The 14,983-nt window shown below is 52.2% G+C and overlaps 1 protein-coding gene across 1 annotated transcript; it reads left to right on the forward strand.

Annotated features, from left to right (window-relative positions):
* The first annotated feature begins 6 nt into the window (after positions 1 to 6).
* On the forward strand, positions 7 to 14,983 carry TRIM47 (tripartite motif containing 47). The gene is made up of 6 exons (XM_032792894.2): positions 7 to 1,058; positions 4,134 to 4,229; positions 5,460 to 5,690; positions 7,272 to 7,467; positions 8,806 to 8,880; positions 11,683 to 14,983. Exons 1-6 carry the CDS (start codon positions 414 to 416, stop codon positions 12,306 to 12,308), a joined length of 1,869 nt encoding a protein of 622 aa, XP_032648785.1. The 5' UTR covers positions 7 to 413; the 3' UTR covers positions 12,309 to 14,983.

The following is a 14,983-nucleotide window of genomic DNA, read 5'->3' on the forward strand; positions in this document are numbered from 1 at the left end:
GATCCCTAATGGAGGGGGCTATTGCTATTCCCCATGTCACTTTCTCTTGGGGGATCCCTGCTGGGGGGTGGGAGGGTGCCAGCACGTCACTTACTCTGGAAGATCCCTAATGGAGGGGGCTATTGCTATTCCCCATGTCACTTTCTCTTGCGGGATCCCTGCTTCAGGGCGTACCCCCATGTCACTGTCTCTGAGGGAATCTCCACTGCAGGGCGTACCCCCAAGTCACTGTCTCTGGGGGATCCCCGCTGCAGGGGCCTGCCCCCCCCCCATGTCCGTTTCTCTTGGGGATTCTGCGCCCCCCGGAGCCGGCCCCCGGGCTGCGGCTCTGACACCAGTTCCTGTTGGGCGGAGCTGGCCGCCCTGCTCCCGGCTGGCGAGTCCCCCAGTCCCTCGCACTCGCAGGGAGCAGCATGGAGAGCGGCTCGGCCGGCGGCAGCCTGCCCAGCCCGCAGGACTCCCCCTTCGGCTGCCCCATCTGCCTGGACACCCTGAAGGACCCGGTCACCATCCCCTGCGGCCACAACTTCTGCCTGGGCTGCCTGGGGGCGCACAGACACCGCCCGGGGGCCGGGGCGGGCGGCGGGCAGGGCGCCCCCCGCTGCCCGCTGTGCCAGGAGCCCTTCCCGGCCGACCTGCAGCTGCGCAAGAACCACACGCTGTGCGAGCTGCTCCAGCTCCGCCAGCCGCCGCCCGGCGCCCGCAGCCCCATGGCGCCCCCGGGGGAGCCCGGCGTCGCCCCCCAACGGCAGGAGGAGGGGGTGCTGTGCGATGTCTGCCCCGAGGGCGAGCGGGCCACGGCGGCCCAGTCCTGCCTGGTGTGCCTGGCCTCCTTCTGCCCGCCCCACCTGCAGCCCCACCTGCGCAGCCCGGCCTTCCAGGGTCACCGCCTGGTGCCCCCGCTGCGCCGCATCGAGGACAGCCTGTGCAAGCTGCACCTCCGGCCGCTGGAGAGCTTCTGCCGCACCGACCAGGCCTGCATCTGCCAGCTGTGCCAGAGCCAGCAGCATCGGAGCCACGAGGTGGTGGCGGTGGAGGTGGAGCGGGAGCACAAGGAGGTAAGGTGGGGACACAGAAGGGGCTGGGGGGGGGGTCTTTCTACCTCTCTGAACAGCCCTGGCCACACTGGGCGCCCAGACTCTTGTGGGGTTTGCTCCCCAGGGCCAGGACAGCAGGGAGTGTTGCACTGAGGGGCATCAGGGCTGGGATTTGCAGGGGGCTGTGGGTCAGAACTGAGGAACAGTGGCAGAGCTGCGGGGAAGCACAGGGGTGGGATTGCAGGGGGCTGTGGGTCAGAACTGAGGAACATAGGCAGAGCTGGGGGGAAGCACAGGGCTGGGATAGCAGGATGCTGTGCATCAGGGGCATGGGTAGAGCTGCAGGTTTGAATAGCAGAGAGGCCGTGGGTCAGGGTTGAGGGGCATCAGCAGACCCGTTTAGTTGATACCAGCATTGACAGGTGGGGTCAGGAATGAAGGACATCACAGAGCTTTTTTGGGAAGGCATCCCAGGACTGGAATATCAGTGATGTTGCAGGGCAGGATTAAAGAGCATAGGTAGATCTGTATGCAGGGAGCCCAGGACTAAAATATAAATTGAATGATCGGCTAAAGCTTGGGTTGGGGAGGGGGTTGTCTGTTTTCCAAGCTGGGAACACAGTTTGACCCCTTGCACACATGTAGGACCAAAGCCCCCAACCCTGTTAAATCACAGTGCTATGGCATAGTCAGTTTCATAGTATAGTGCTTAACAGTCAAGCTAGGATTTTGCCAGTGGAGGGAGAAGGAAGGGAAAAAAGGTGTCAAGATCCCAGAACACTCTGTGCTTGTTAACTTGAAAATGGTGCTCTGTTCTCTGCAATTCCCTGGAGCTGCAGCCAGGCGGGGGAAAATCTGCATTGGAAAATCCCCTGACAAGATGGTTTTAAGTAAAAATAACAGTTTAACCGGACTGCTACAAAGGGTTCCATCTGGGCTGCCAAATTACACACATGCAAGAGATCTGGTAATGTAACTGATTATGTGTGGGTTTGGGGAGGAGGCAGAAACAAAAGTCTGGGGGTATACAAGTTCCTTTGGGAGGTACTGGGCCAAATCCATCCCTGGCCTCGCTCCATGGCCTTCACTTGAATTAAACCTAGGAGCAATTTGTCCGCTTGCGTCTCTTTCCCGCAGTATCTTAAATCAGGTCCTTTATTTCTTTTGGCTCCATTCCCAGATTCCATTTCTTGCTCCATTCGTCTTTTGTGTTCTGTCGGCAGGGATTTTTCCGTCACTCCCGTTCCCAGATGCCCTGACTCATCTACCAAATTCTCACCCACAAGGTTTCCTTGAGCTGTCAGTTTCATTCTGGCTCATCTGCAGTAGTTGGGACAAGTTCCCAAAGCGAGAGAGGAGGGGCAGCTTTGCCAGGTGTTGCCATGACCTGGCTAATGGCCATTGCCCTCTACTGGTTAGAATCAGAGTTGCTGAAGTGTCCGTGTTATGGTTCTTATACTGCTAACACTTAATGGGGATTCTCCTTCAGCTCAAGTGGCTGGGGGGGTCTGTGCTATTGCAGCAGATGGAGCTGAGTCTGATTCCCGCTGGTGCTAGGAGGTGCTGAGTGGGCATAGCTGGTAGAGGCAAACCTAGGTGATCACTGACCTGATTTACAGTGGGGAGTACTGGGGTGGAATTAACACATGCCATTTCATCTGGTTCTTGCGGCCACCCTCCTGCTGCAGAGAAATCCTTCTGCTTTATTATTGAATGCCATCCGTGTGATCTGCACTGTGGAGAACACACAGGAAGGCAGGATCTCCAAGGAGCTGCCAGCCTTAGGCAAACAGTACACTGCCCACCTGATCTAGCATGTTGAAGGCAGATCATATTGGAGGCACAATCTACTGGACAGCATTGGCTTATTAATATTAATGTAACTACTCACAGTGGATTGGCTGGAGGCATGGGAAGGGGAGCCTGATAATGCTAAGGATCGTGCTTCACCACCCCACAGGCATCAGGAAGGTTACTCCAAGATGGTATCTGGCAACGGAGGAGGGTAGGGTCAGCTTCTGGGGGAGGAGGTATCAGGCAGCTGCTTTGGGATCTGAAGTTGCTGTAAATAGCCTGGACCATGTCAATGTCAATTGCGTTGGCCCTCCCCGCTCCCTCTCATGGGGTTCTGCAGCTTCCCAGGTAAAATCTCTCCCATGCTCTGGTCTCCTTATGCTCTCAGCTACTGGCGTGTGCTGTGCTGTTGGTGGAGTTTGGCACGTGGCTGGCTTTTTCCCTTCATCGGGCGACAGCACAGTGTGCCTTGCTCTCAGTGCGCCTCTCCCAGGCCGATGTTTATCCAAACTCCGTGAACGTTGCTCGTGTGCATCTGTGGCTGCAGGCACGTGCTGTGCCCCTCGCAGCCTTCACAAAAGGCAGAGCCTTCTTTCCAGAACTCAAACCTCAAACACCCAGGAAATGTGGAGTCAAGGTCCCGCCCCCTCGTGCCCTTTGCAAGTGCTTTGGCCTGAGGACACAACACACTCTTCAACCATTAGAATACCAGGCAATGCAGAGTTAAGGTGATGCTTCCAACACATCCAGCACAGCTGCACATGTTCTAATGTGTGTTGTGGTGAAGCTGACACTCTTATAAGGGGTGCACAGGGACCTTTACGCAGCTTTCCGTGGTTATCCAACCTTTGAGGTTCGGGAGCAGTCCTTTCTCCTTTGGAAGGGTGCTGGGGAATGTCACATCCCTGCTCTGGAAGGGGATGGGGAGCTCAATACACTGCTGTGAGGCTGTAGCCGTTGCTCCATGTTTAACAAAGTTTTTTGCATTTGAATTTCTGTTGTTGTTAAAGTGGGAGGTAGGAAAGAATGGGGGTGAGGTCTAAGGGCGGTGGGGCCAATGGGACACTTGGAACAGAATGACTCCCCTGTCTGGTGAGTCCTAGCAGGTCTGTTGGGGCAGTGCTAGTGCCCTCCTGCTTTTTCCTGCTCCTTCGGCACCCACCTGCCCCCAACCCCCTTTCCCTCATACGCCACCATAGCCCGGCTCACCCTGGCTCAGGGTGCTCAGGTTCTGAATGCAGCCCCGGTATGGCAGCTAATGCACCTTTCAGCAAGGCTTTTTTCATCCTTTTTGTTTTCAAGGCCCAGCGACCCAAAATCCTGAGCTGCGTGGAGAACCAGCTGGATGAGCTGGGAGTCACCATCGCACAGACCAGAAAGACTGTGGAGCTCATCAAAGTAAGATGACTTTGTCGTCACCTTGCCCAGGGCTTGAGCTGAGTTTGGAGCATTTCCCGCTTCCTTCCACCTCCCCTCTGAACTGTGTCCTCTAACAAATGCCCTGGAGAGCCCCTCTAGAACCGAGAGCGACTTTGAGTTCAATCCTTGAGGGGGCTATGTAGGGAACTGGGGTTAAGAAAAAAAAAACCCAAAAAAACTGTCTGGGAATTTGCCCTGCTTTGAGCAGGGCGTTGGACTAGATGATCTCCTGAGGTCCCTTCCAACCCTGGTATTCTGTGATTCGGAGAGACTTCTACTAGAGGCAGCTCTTCCCAGTTCAGGAGTGCTCAGTGCTTTGGGAAAGCATGCTGGCATCTGACTTCTCCAGCGGCCATCTGACCCGATACATGGCCCCTAGTCTGGAATGTTGTCAGGATAGGAAATACTGCCCCTGAGGAAACCGTTTCTGAGACTCAGGTTGCTCCCCTGGAGGAACTCAGTTGGGGAGGTATTTCCTATAGCCCTCTCAGTCCTCATGGCAGCCACATCCCTAAGCTTTCAGCAGGCTGATTATACCCGGGGTTGCGTGTCTGTCACCCATTCACCTCTACGGTTCACCCAGCTTTCTGCCCCCATTTGGGGTGGCGTCCTGCCTCCTCGCTGCTTTGACCACATGCCAGACTGTGGATTTGGCATTAACTGCATCTCTGCATGGGACAGTAAAGCACAGCCTGAGCGAAGCTGCTGCACTGCCGTTTCCTGTGAAGAGAGGTGGGGGAAGTGAAGGGAAAGGTGATCAAAGTGAAACAAGTTGGACAACGGCAGCCATGCTCCATGGATATGCAAAGGGGCACAGTTCTACACCTGCCTCTGCTACTGCCTCCCTGTCTGACCTTGGTTCACGTCACCTCTCTGTGCCCCCGTTTCTCCTTGTATAAAATGGGGGCAGTAACACCCGCCGACCTCAGAGGGGTGGGGTGTGGCATAGGTCTTGTCTACACTGCTTGGAGTGCATTTTTTGGCACCACTTCAGCTGCTCCGTGCAGACCCTTCATGTAAGCACGGTGCCTTAGTACAAGAAGTGGTTTGCTCCGGTGCAGCCACATTGGTGCCAAAAACCCCAGTACTGGCAAGATCTTAATGAACTGCTGCTGTTTGAAAAGAGCTCTGAGATCCTTCCACGAACTGAGCTATAGAAAGGGGAAAGCTGGTTACTAATAATGCAGATGCCCATCTTTATGTGTGTAGAGCGCTGCCCTGAAGGAGAAGGAAAAAGTCAGCAGGCTCTTCGATGAAGCATCCAGAGCTCTGGTGACCTTCCAGAAAGAGGTGACTGGCTTCATTGAGGATGGTGAGCGATCCAGGCTGCTTGAGGCTGAAGAGGATCTCCGGCGGAAGGAGGAGAGGCGTGCTAAGATGGCTCAGTGCAGGCAGAACCTGGAGAGGGTTCCGAGCACGGATACCATTTATTTCCTACAGGTGCGCAGGGACTGATGCCAGGAGCAGAGCAAGCACTGGGGCAGGGTTAAAAATCGCAAATGACCAGAGGTACTGATCTCTGCTAGCACTTCCTGGGGAGCTGGAACCGGGGCTGGCTCCAGGCACCAGCGCAGCAAGCAGGTGCTTGGGGCGGCCAACGGAAAGGGGCGGCACATACGGCTCTTCGGCGGCAATTTGGCGGTGGGTCCCTCAGTCCCTCTCGGAGGAAAGGACCTGCTGCCGAATTGCCACTGAAGAACGAAGCATCAGCAGTAGAGCTGCTGCCAAAGTGCTGCTGATCGCAGCTTTTTTTTTGTGCCGCTTGGGGTGGCAAAAACGCTGGAACTGGCCCTGGCTGGCTCTCCCTCCAAACTGCAGTGCAGTTCTTGGCTAATCCATGATTCAACCAGGATCTGACCCAAAGCCCACTGAAAGCAACAGGTGTTTTTCTATTGCCCTCCGTGGGCTTTGGGTCAGGCTGCTAGTGAGCAACTTACCAACACTCATGTTGCAAATGGAAGACAGACGAACAGAGGGAGCAGATGGAGCAGAGGTTCACTGTCAGCAACGGGCGCTGGGAGTGGCGGGGTGCTGGGAGCAGCGAGACGCTGGGAGTACATGTTGACCTGCACCAAGTACATAGCTAGACAGACACTTACCAAATTATTGTTAACACTGAACTTTCGTTATAGCTGAGGGCATGACTCTGTGAAGAACAGGGGCCCAGGAGCTGGCAAAGGTTAGACTATGCCAGCGATCCCTGCTGGTATGTGACAGCGCATGTGTAACCTACACACATCCTGGGTGTGGTGCTCTGTCCCATGTAGTGGCATCCAGACCGCTTAGAGATTAATGAGTCTGCTCTGCAGCCTTAGCTAACAGCCATGTGGCTTTTACTTCATCCCATAGAGGCTCATGCACTGAGCTCGGGAGGTCCCAGGTTCGATCCCGCCTGCTGACGATCAGGGTCTGTTGGTGTTACACATGCTTAACAGCGGGTTCAGATCTGCAGTGCAGCAGTGTGGGGACAAAGCCTGTAGACTTGTGCCTCCTAAGGGCATGTTAATTGGGTAGCAGGTGAATGGAAATGGGAGGTGAAGAGGGTGAGTTGGGGAAAAAACTGCAAATGACGCCCTCGGCTCAGGCCCGTAATTAAAGGTCACTACAGTGAGTTTGATACTGGGTTTTTGGGTTGCATGTGAACTCACTCGCCTCTTGCCACTCACTGGAAAGTTAAAGGGGGGGAAAATAATGGGCAGCTATTGTGGGCATGCACAAAGCACCCTCTGGCACGGAGGCAATCTCTGCAGAGCGGGCAATCCTCAAGCACCTCAGCTGTGGAGCTGGGGCAGTGGTCCTTGGTGGGAGGGGATACTGTTGTACGTGATATTCTTGAGTCAGATTTGAAACTGACTAAGGAACACATGGCCAGAGAAGTCGTTCCCTCCATGTTGCATGTCTGTCTTCATGCTGGGTCCTGGGAACAATCACTGCACTAGTGTTTTGGGAAGGGGTGTGGTGGTGGAACAAGACGCAGCCCAAGATTCTTGCAGGATCTTGATCCCTGTATCCTTGGCTCAGGAGTTCCAGGCATTAAAAATAGCAGCTGAGGAAAAGAGTTCCCTGTGTCCAAGCTTCCAGAAGGAACTGAGCTTCACCAAGTCCAGCCAGGCTGTGTGTGCCATGAAGGAGCTGCTGGTGACTGCATGCAAGAACCAGTGGGACCAATTGCTGGGGAAGGGGTATGAAGAGTCTGGTTTCCATGGGATGCAAGAAGGTGTGTATTTAGCCACCATGGGCTAGCCCCTTGCTGTGTGGGCCGAGGTTTATATTGCTCCCCAGCATGCATAAGGAGCACTGGGGTCTTGAGAGTCCCTGTTTAACTTTTATGACTAGCAAATGAATGTGAGAAGCCAGCCCCCCAGGGCAGAGCTGTGAAGAGCTCCCTACCGCTCCCGACAGCCTTGGAAACTGTGCAATTGCATTATCAGCCTCTCAGTCAGCCTCTGCAGTCTGGGCTCAGGCCTCTCTCTGGGGGGTGGGGGGCGGGGGGAGGTTATGAAGTTTCCACCATGACTCTAAAGTCAGAAGGCAACAAACAGGCTTGGAGCTAGGTGTGGCCAGGCGGTTTGGGGAACTTCCCCCAAGAGGTTTCCCATGAAAGGGAAACTTGTCTCCTATGAACACAGACCGACCGCTTCATTCCTGGACTCTCTGTCCTGGCGGGGGGAGCGATGGGGGAAGCTGAAGCTGCTGACTGAGTTTCAGCAGACCCGGGCAGCTCCATTTTAGCCTTTAATGACTGGTTCAACTCCCTGTTGTTTGTAATTCTCCTGGAGACCCATCAAAATCATTTCCTACCCAGCCACGCCCGTCTCCTCCTGCGGAACATATGTGGGCATTGCCTGCCATTAAGCCCAGTGCAACAGGGATCTGCTTTGTATTGTGTATACTGTGCACTGGCCTCAGCCTCGGAACACGGGGTTGGGTTGTTAGTGCCCCCTGTTGGCTGGCTGGCAGTGCAGCAGCAGACCATCTGTTGTAGGACCCTGCATGAATGTTGTAGAGTCCCAGGGATGTTCCTTTTTTGCTCTTGGAACTGGCAGCTCAAGGCTCCAAGCGTGTGCCTGGGGCGGCAAGCCACAGAGGGTGCCCTGCTGGTCCCTGTGAGGGCAGCAGTCAGGCGGCCTTCGGCAGCTTGCCTGTGGGAGGTCCACCAGTCCTGTGAATTCGGCAGTAATTTGGCGGCGGGTACACCGAAGCCACGGGACCGAGGACCTCCCGCGGGCAAGCCGCCGAAGCCGCGGGACCGGGGACCTCCCGCGGGCAAGCCGCCGAAGCCGCGGGACCGGGGACCTCCCGCGGGGAAGCCGCCGAAGCCGCGGGACCGGGGATCTCCCACGGGCAAGCCGCCGAAGGCAGCCTGCCTGCCGTGCTTGGGGCGGCAAAAAAGCTAGCTGGCTCTGGTTTTATATTTTTTAATGCAGGAGCAGCATGCGAGGCCCAGGGCTTTGCACCTCCCTCTGAGATTCACACAGCATCCGTTCACGGGGGCTTTGTTGCCTTTGCTGTTTATGTGGCTCGATGGTGACGCTTTTTATTCCTCTTCTTGCAGCAGTCGCTGAGCCCCAGCCTTCGGACAAATCAAACAATCCAGCCTGCTTGGAGACAAGAGACTATTTCCTGAAATGTAAGACCCTGACCTTTGTTTTGGCTTCTGTTGCTAAGGCCAGTTACTGTATTTCCCCTTTCTGCTCAAAGCATTAACAACATGTAAACTTTCTGGGCCGGCAGCTGCATTTGTATGTCTGCTCCCTGGCAGGGTCCGGTGCATGTTGTTGGGATAAATACCATACAGCTAATAAAGGGAGTTCATTTGCCTTCCAGCTAACGTCTTAAAAACTTAGCCAAATTAGTTCTGGGAGATCTAGCCAAGACGCTGTTGCACGTAAAGCACTTCTCACTTAATTCAGTCACAGATGAATTTGATCCTCTGTTTAATTAGCTCGGACCCTCTGGAGTCAAATAACTTGTAGTCAAACTAACACTAATTCCACGCTCTGTTTTGAACCAATTTGGTGGCTTCAGGCAGGTGGATAATTCGGTTGCTGAATAGATAAGTTGTTAAAGCCGGACAGAATTCTGACTCGGAAGAGCCAGGCTAACTGAAGAGGTTACAATGAAAAGTTGCCTGATTCAGACACTGTGATTGATATTCAAAGCACTGTGCGAGGCTTGGCAAGCTGCCACACATAGACCAGCTGCAGAACCAAAAGGGCTAGAAAGAGATTCGATCTGACAGCCTGGGCTCCAGCAGCGCGTGGTGGAGCACTAGCTCGCAGAGAGGGGAGAGAGGTTGAGCTTGAGCCACGTCTCACCTGTACACTACCGTGGGTGTCTGCTTTCTTCCCTCGGCTTTATTTTCTGCTCGTTGCGTGTTCACACAGACATGCGTTTACTCGCAAATCCAAGGGCGATTTTCTAGTGCCTGTCAACAGTCTTCTTGGAGACAGGTTTCAGAGTGGTAGCCATGTTAGTCTGCGGGGCCGGCTTTAGGCTGATTCGCCCGATTCCCCGGAATCGGGCCCTGTGCTTAAGAGGACCCCGCGTCAGGGCCTGCGCCTTATTTTTTTTTTTTACTTACCCGGCAGCGGTCTGGGGCTTTGGTGGCATTTCGATGGTGGGGGGTCCGCTCCAGGAGTCTTCGGTGGCATTTTGGTGGAGGGGGGGGTCCTTTGGTGCCGCAGAAGACCCAGAGCGGACTCCCTGCCACCAAAGTGCCGCCGAAGCCCCGGACCACCGCCGGGTATTCGAGTTGAGCCCTGCAGTTAATAAAGCCAGCCCTGTTAGTCTGTATCAGCAAAAAGAACAGGAGTACTTGTGGCACCTTAGAGACTAACAAATTTATTTGGGCATAAGCTTTCGTGGGTTTTAGCCCACGAAAGTTTATGCCCAAATAAATTTGTTAGTCTCTAACGTGCCACAAGTACTACTGAGTCTTCTTGGAGGAGCCGCTGTTGGTCACGCTCCTCAGTGGAAGACGGGCCTGTGCAGATATGGATCCAATCCATGAACGCCTCATTCAGCTGGAAATTCAAGGACCTCTTGTTCCCCCTGACTCCTCTGCATCTGAAGCTGGATCCCCTGGGCTTCATCGATCTACACTGTGGCTTATTCCTGTGCATGGGCAGGTGGCCAGTACTCTATCCCAGCTGAACTCCTGTTTTGTAAATACCCATCAACAAGGCCCCAGGCCATAACCGTCCTTCTGACCAAACAGAAATTCCTTGGAATTAGCTAGTATCTTTCTGGGGCCAATTACTACAGTATTCAGTGGTAGGAGCCCCATTGCCTCCATGTCCCTCCAGTCTCCTGCTGCCCTAGAGAACAATACCAGCCATAAAGATCAGTTGCTTCTTTCAAAGTCAGTATCCGTGGTGGGTACCTGCTCAGCTTCTCAGTGCAAGGGCATGTTGTCAATTTATTTTGGGGTAGGGCTGAGTCTGTGCATTTCTCTGCAGCATTAAGAAACTCTTAATGGGTAAATCTGCTGCGGGGTAAATTCAGAATATGCCTCTTAACCTCTCTGCTAGACCGAAAGAGCCAGTCTTTCCTGTTCTTTCTGGCCCTGCTAATAATCTCCTGCCTTAGACTGTGGCTAATCACCCTAACACGCACCGTCAGATCAGACACTGCATGTTAGCTGCAATTAGGGTATCCAGATAGCAAGTGTGAAAAATGGGGACGGGGGTGGGGGGTAATAGGAGTCTATATAGGACAAAGCCCCAAATATCGGGACTGCCCTTATAAAATCGGGACATCTGGTCACCCTAGCTGCAATCAGTAGGAATGCTTTTGCTTTCTGTATTCAGGGTTGAATTCCTAGAGGGGTGGGGTGGCGGGGAGTTCTCGGGGCAGGGCTCTCTACTCTGGAATTCTCCTGATGATCAGACAAAGGCAAGATCCATCCAGCAGCCAGTAGGACACAGTACTAAGGACATGTCTCTGCTGCAAGTGAAGGTGTGATTGTAGCATGCGCGTGCATACCTGCACTAGCTTTACTCCAACTCGTACGGCAGCATGGGCTAGCAGCCAGGCTCCCCAGCAGGCTCCTGCTTTAGTAGCTAGCTTGTGTTGAAGCCTGGGCCGTCACATCTACGCTACTACGGTTACCTGTGCTAGCTAGAGTAAAGCTAGTGTGGGTATCCCACTCCCTTGTGCTACAGTCATACCTTTGCTTGTAGTGTAGATGTACCCCAAGACACATCTCTTTAGCTTTGCTGATTTGGGTCAATAGCTGAGTGTGTGTTTATTGCCATTGGGCTGGGGGTGGGAAAGGCCTCTGCCCAGATACTGGAGAGTGATAATACAGAAACAGACCTGGTAACATTAGCCACTGAAACTCACCGCTTGGGGCTAAAGGGGAAAGAGATGCTCTGTGCTAAATTCTATTCTGATTCTCTTTTGTGTTTGCTTGTCCCCTCCTGCACAGTTGCCTTCATCATCGATTTGGACAGCGATACCGCAGACAAATTCCTCCAGCTGTTTGGAACCAAAGGGGCCAAACGAGTGTTGAACCCTATTGGCTACCCTGAGAGCCCAACCAGGTTCATCAACTGTGAGCAGGTGCTGGGCGAGAACCTGATGAACCGAGGCAACTACTACTGGGAGGTGGAAATCATCGATGGCTGGGTGAGCATTGGTGTCATCGCCGAGGACTTCAACCCACGGGAGTCCTACGACAGAGGCCGCCTGGGGAGGAACGAGAAATCCTGCTGCCTGCAGTGGAATGGACAGAACTACGTGGCCTGGTTTGGTGGCTTCGAATCTGTTATCCAGCAGCCCTTCTTTCACACGATCGGGGTGTACCTGGAGTATTCGGAAAAGGCACTGACCTTCTATGGGGTCAGGGATGCCAAGATGACGTGTCTCCAACAGCTCAAGGTTGCCCGCTTCAAAAAAGGCCACTTTGATCCTTTCCAGAATAAGATCAACCACCAGTTCCCATCACTGTTTGCTTATAACCTCAAACCAGCTTTTTTCCTTGAAAGCGTAGATGCCCATATGCAGATTGGGCCGTTGAAGAAAGATTGTGTTTCAGTGTTAAAGCGGAGGTAACTTGCAGAGAAGACCCAGGAGTCTCTCTTGTAATTGTTTACCAGCACTGTGGCTTATATAGTCTTCTCTCTGGAATAGCCCTGCCAACCCTCTCTAGCCCTGTGCTGTTTGTAATCCAGGGGTTAACAAATAGAAGTCGCCTTTTAATGGATAGAGCCCTGGACTGGGACTCAGAAGACCTGGGTTCTGTTTCTGGCTCTGCCATTGGGTGACTGTGGGTAAGTCATGTCACCACTCTGTGCCTCAGTTTTCCCATCTGTAAAATGAGAGTAATTATACTAGCCTGCTTTGTAAAGTGCTTTGAGATCTACTGAGGAAAAACAATAGATAAGAACTAGCTATTATTATTATCTTTTAAAAACGGGCATTTTATGATGGCCTATCCCTGCCAGCCCTCCATTTCTAACCAAGGGGATATAATCTTAGTGACCACTCCGACCATGTGATCCCACAGTTAATCTGCTCTGTGCCTTATTCCACACTGTAAATGCGGGATGGTCGTTTAATATGTGTTACCCCCCGCCCCCCCGACGCCTTCAAAATCTGCTTTCTGGGCGAACGCCTCCTAGACAATGCTTTAAAAGCAGCAGTTACAGCATGAGCTGTACAAATACAATGCTCTACGCAGCAGCAGTACAACTGATCCACCAGCGTGCCTCAACCTTACTCTGGAGGGACCATATCTAAGAGTGAGAGTGTCCCCTTCCGCCTCCCCAAGCCATGCGGGTGCTGCGCATAAAGACATCTCATGTCCCAAAGCAGGGAGGTGATAGACCAGCACCAATGAGATCACACTTAGAATGCTCAACTGAGTCCAACACACCTTCACACCAGAAAGAGAGAGAGAGGAGTTCAGGGAAAACCAGCAAGAATGACTACGGGTGTGGGAGGGATGGGTTGGTTGAAGAAAGATTAAAAGAAGTCCTGGATTGGCTGCAGAATGACGCTGGGACATGACTCCGATGCACAAGGATGTAATCGCATTTTACTAAGAATTGTTGGGGTGGTAAGTAGGGCTATAACTAGGAGGAATGGGATGAAATTAAGAAGAATGAAAGTTGAATATCGGGGAAACTTCTTAATGGTGAGACCTATTCTTTTGTGAAATAGTCTCCCAAGGGAAGTGGTGGATGACTCCTGTGACGGGTTGGCTCACAGAAACCCCCTGGGGCTGCCAACTGATGTGCCAAGACTACTTCTGCCCCTGCTTTCCCTGCCAACTTGGGACTCCAAGCTGTCTTGTTGAGCCAGACATGCTAGCCTGCTCCAACACAGACCCAGGGTCTGAACCACATGCCCCAAAGCTGCAGATTTAACTAAAAGCAGCTTAAGTAGTGTTCCTGTCTTTAACACTCAGATGCCCAACTCCCAATGGGGTCCAAACCCCAAATAAATCCGTTTTACCCTGTACAAAGCTTTTACAGGGTAAACTCATAAATTATTCACCATTTATAACACGGATAGATATGCACAGCTGTTTGCCACCCCCTCCCCCCCAGGTATCAATGCATACTCTGGGTTAAATAATGAGTAAAAAGTGATTTTATTAAATACAGGAAGTAGGATTTCAATGGTTCCAAGTAGTAACAGACAGAAGAAAGTGAATTACCAAACAAAATAAAATAAAACCTGCAAGTCTATGCCTAATACAGTAAGAAAACTGACTACAGATAAAATCTCACCCTCAGAGATGTTTCAATAAGTTTCTTTGACAGACTGGACACCTTCCTAGTCTGGGCACAATCCTTTCCCTGGTTACAGCCCTTGTTCCAGCTCAGGTGGTAGCTAGGAGATTTCTCATGATGGCTGCCCCCTTATTCTATTCCACCCACTTGTATATCTTTTGCATAAGGTGGGAATCCTTTGTCCCTTTCTGGGTTCCCACCTTCTCCTTCTCAATGGAAAAACACCAGGTTAAAGATGGATTCCAGTTCAGGTGACATGATCACATGTCACTGTAAGACCCCAAGCCTTCATTCCTCCCAGCCTGCCTCACAGGAAGGCCAGCCTGCAAACAGAGCCGTCCACAGTCAATTGTCCTGGTTGATGAGAGCCATCAAAATTCCAAACCACCATTAATGGCCCACACTTTGCAGAATTACAATAGGCCCTCAGAGTTATATTTCATATTTCTAGTTTCAGGTACAAGAATGATATATTCATACAAATAGGATGGACACACTCAGTAGATTATAAGCTTTGTAATGATACCTTACAAGAGACCTTTTGCCTGAAGCATATTCCAGTTACATTATATTCACTCTCATTAGCATATTTTCATAAAATCATATAGGGTGCAACGTGACAACCCCATCAGCTGAATTATTTAAAAGTGGTTTGGATAAAGGACTACAAAATATACTGTGCAGAACAATCTCGCATTAGCCAGGAGATGAAGTAGATGAACGAATGCTGTAGAACTTATCCCACTCTAGTTACTGTGAGTGGTTCATTCAGTTCTTGGCTTCTTCAGTGAGACTGCCAACTAGCCCACCCCCCGTTGTCATGTCACCTGTCCACTAAAATTGGTCTGGGACCACCAAGCTTATTTTCACATAGTCCACCAAATAACCATCCAGATAGTAGCAGCTTTTAATAGGGTATAGATTTGAACTGGTGACACAGAGATGAAATATCCCAAATCCTATTGCCAGTCCTCTGAACAAAGTGATGTT

The sequence above is a fragment of the Chelonoidis abingdonii genome, chromosome 13, assembly GCF_003597395.2.
Source record: "Chelonoidis abingdonii isolate Lonesome George chromosome 13, CheloAbing_2.0, whole genome shotgun sequence".
Lineage (NCBI taxonomy): Eukaryota > Metazoa > Chordata > Testudines > Testudinidae > Chelonoidis > Chelonoidis abingdonii.

Excerpts from the sequence above, each read along its gene's own strand:
- TRIM47 (XM_032792894.2), top strand. The coding sequence starts at position 414 with ATGGAGAGCGGCTCGGCCGGCGGCAGCCTGCCCAGCCCGCAGGACTCC. Across the intron at positions 1,059-4,133 it reads TGGAGCGGGAGCACAAGGAG|GCCCAGCGACCCAAAATCCT; the intron begins GTAAGGTGGGGA and ends TTTGTTTTCAAG. Across the intron at positions 4,230-5,459 it reads AGACTGTGGAGCTCATCAAA|AGCGCTGCCCTGAAGGAGAA; the intron begins GTAAGATGACTT and ends TTATGTGTGTAG.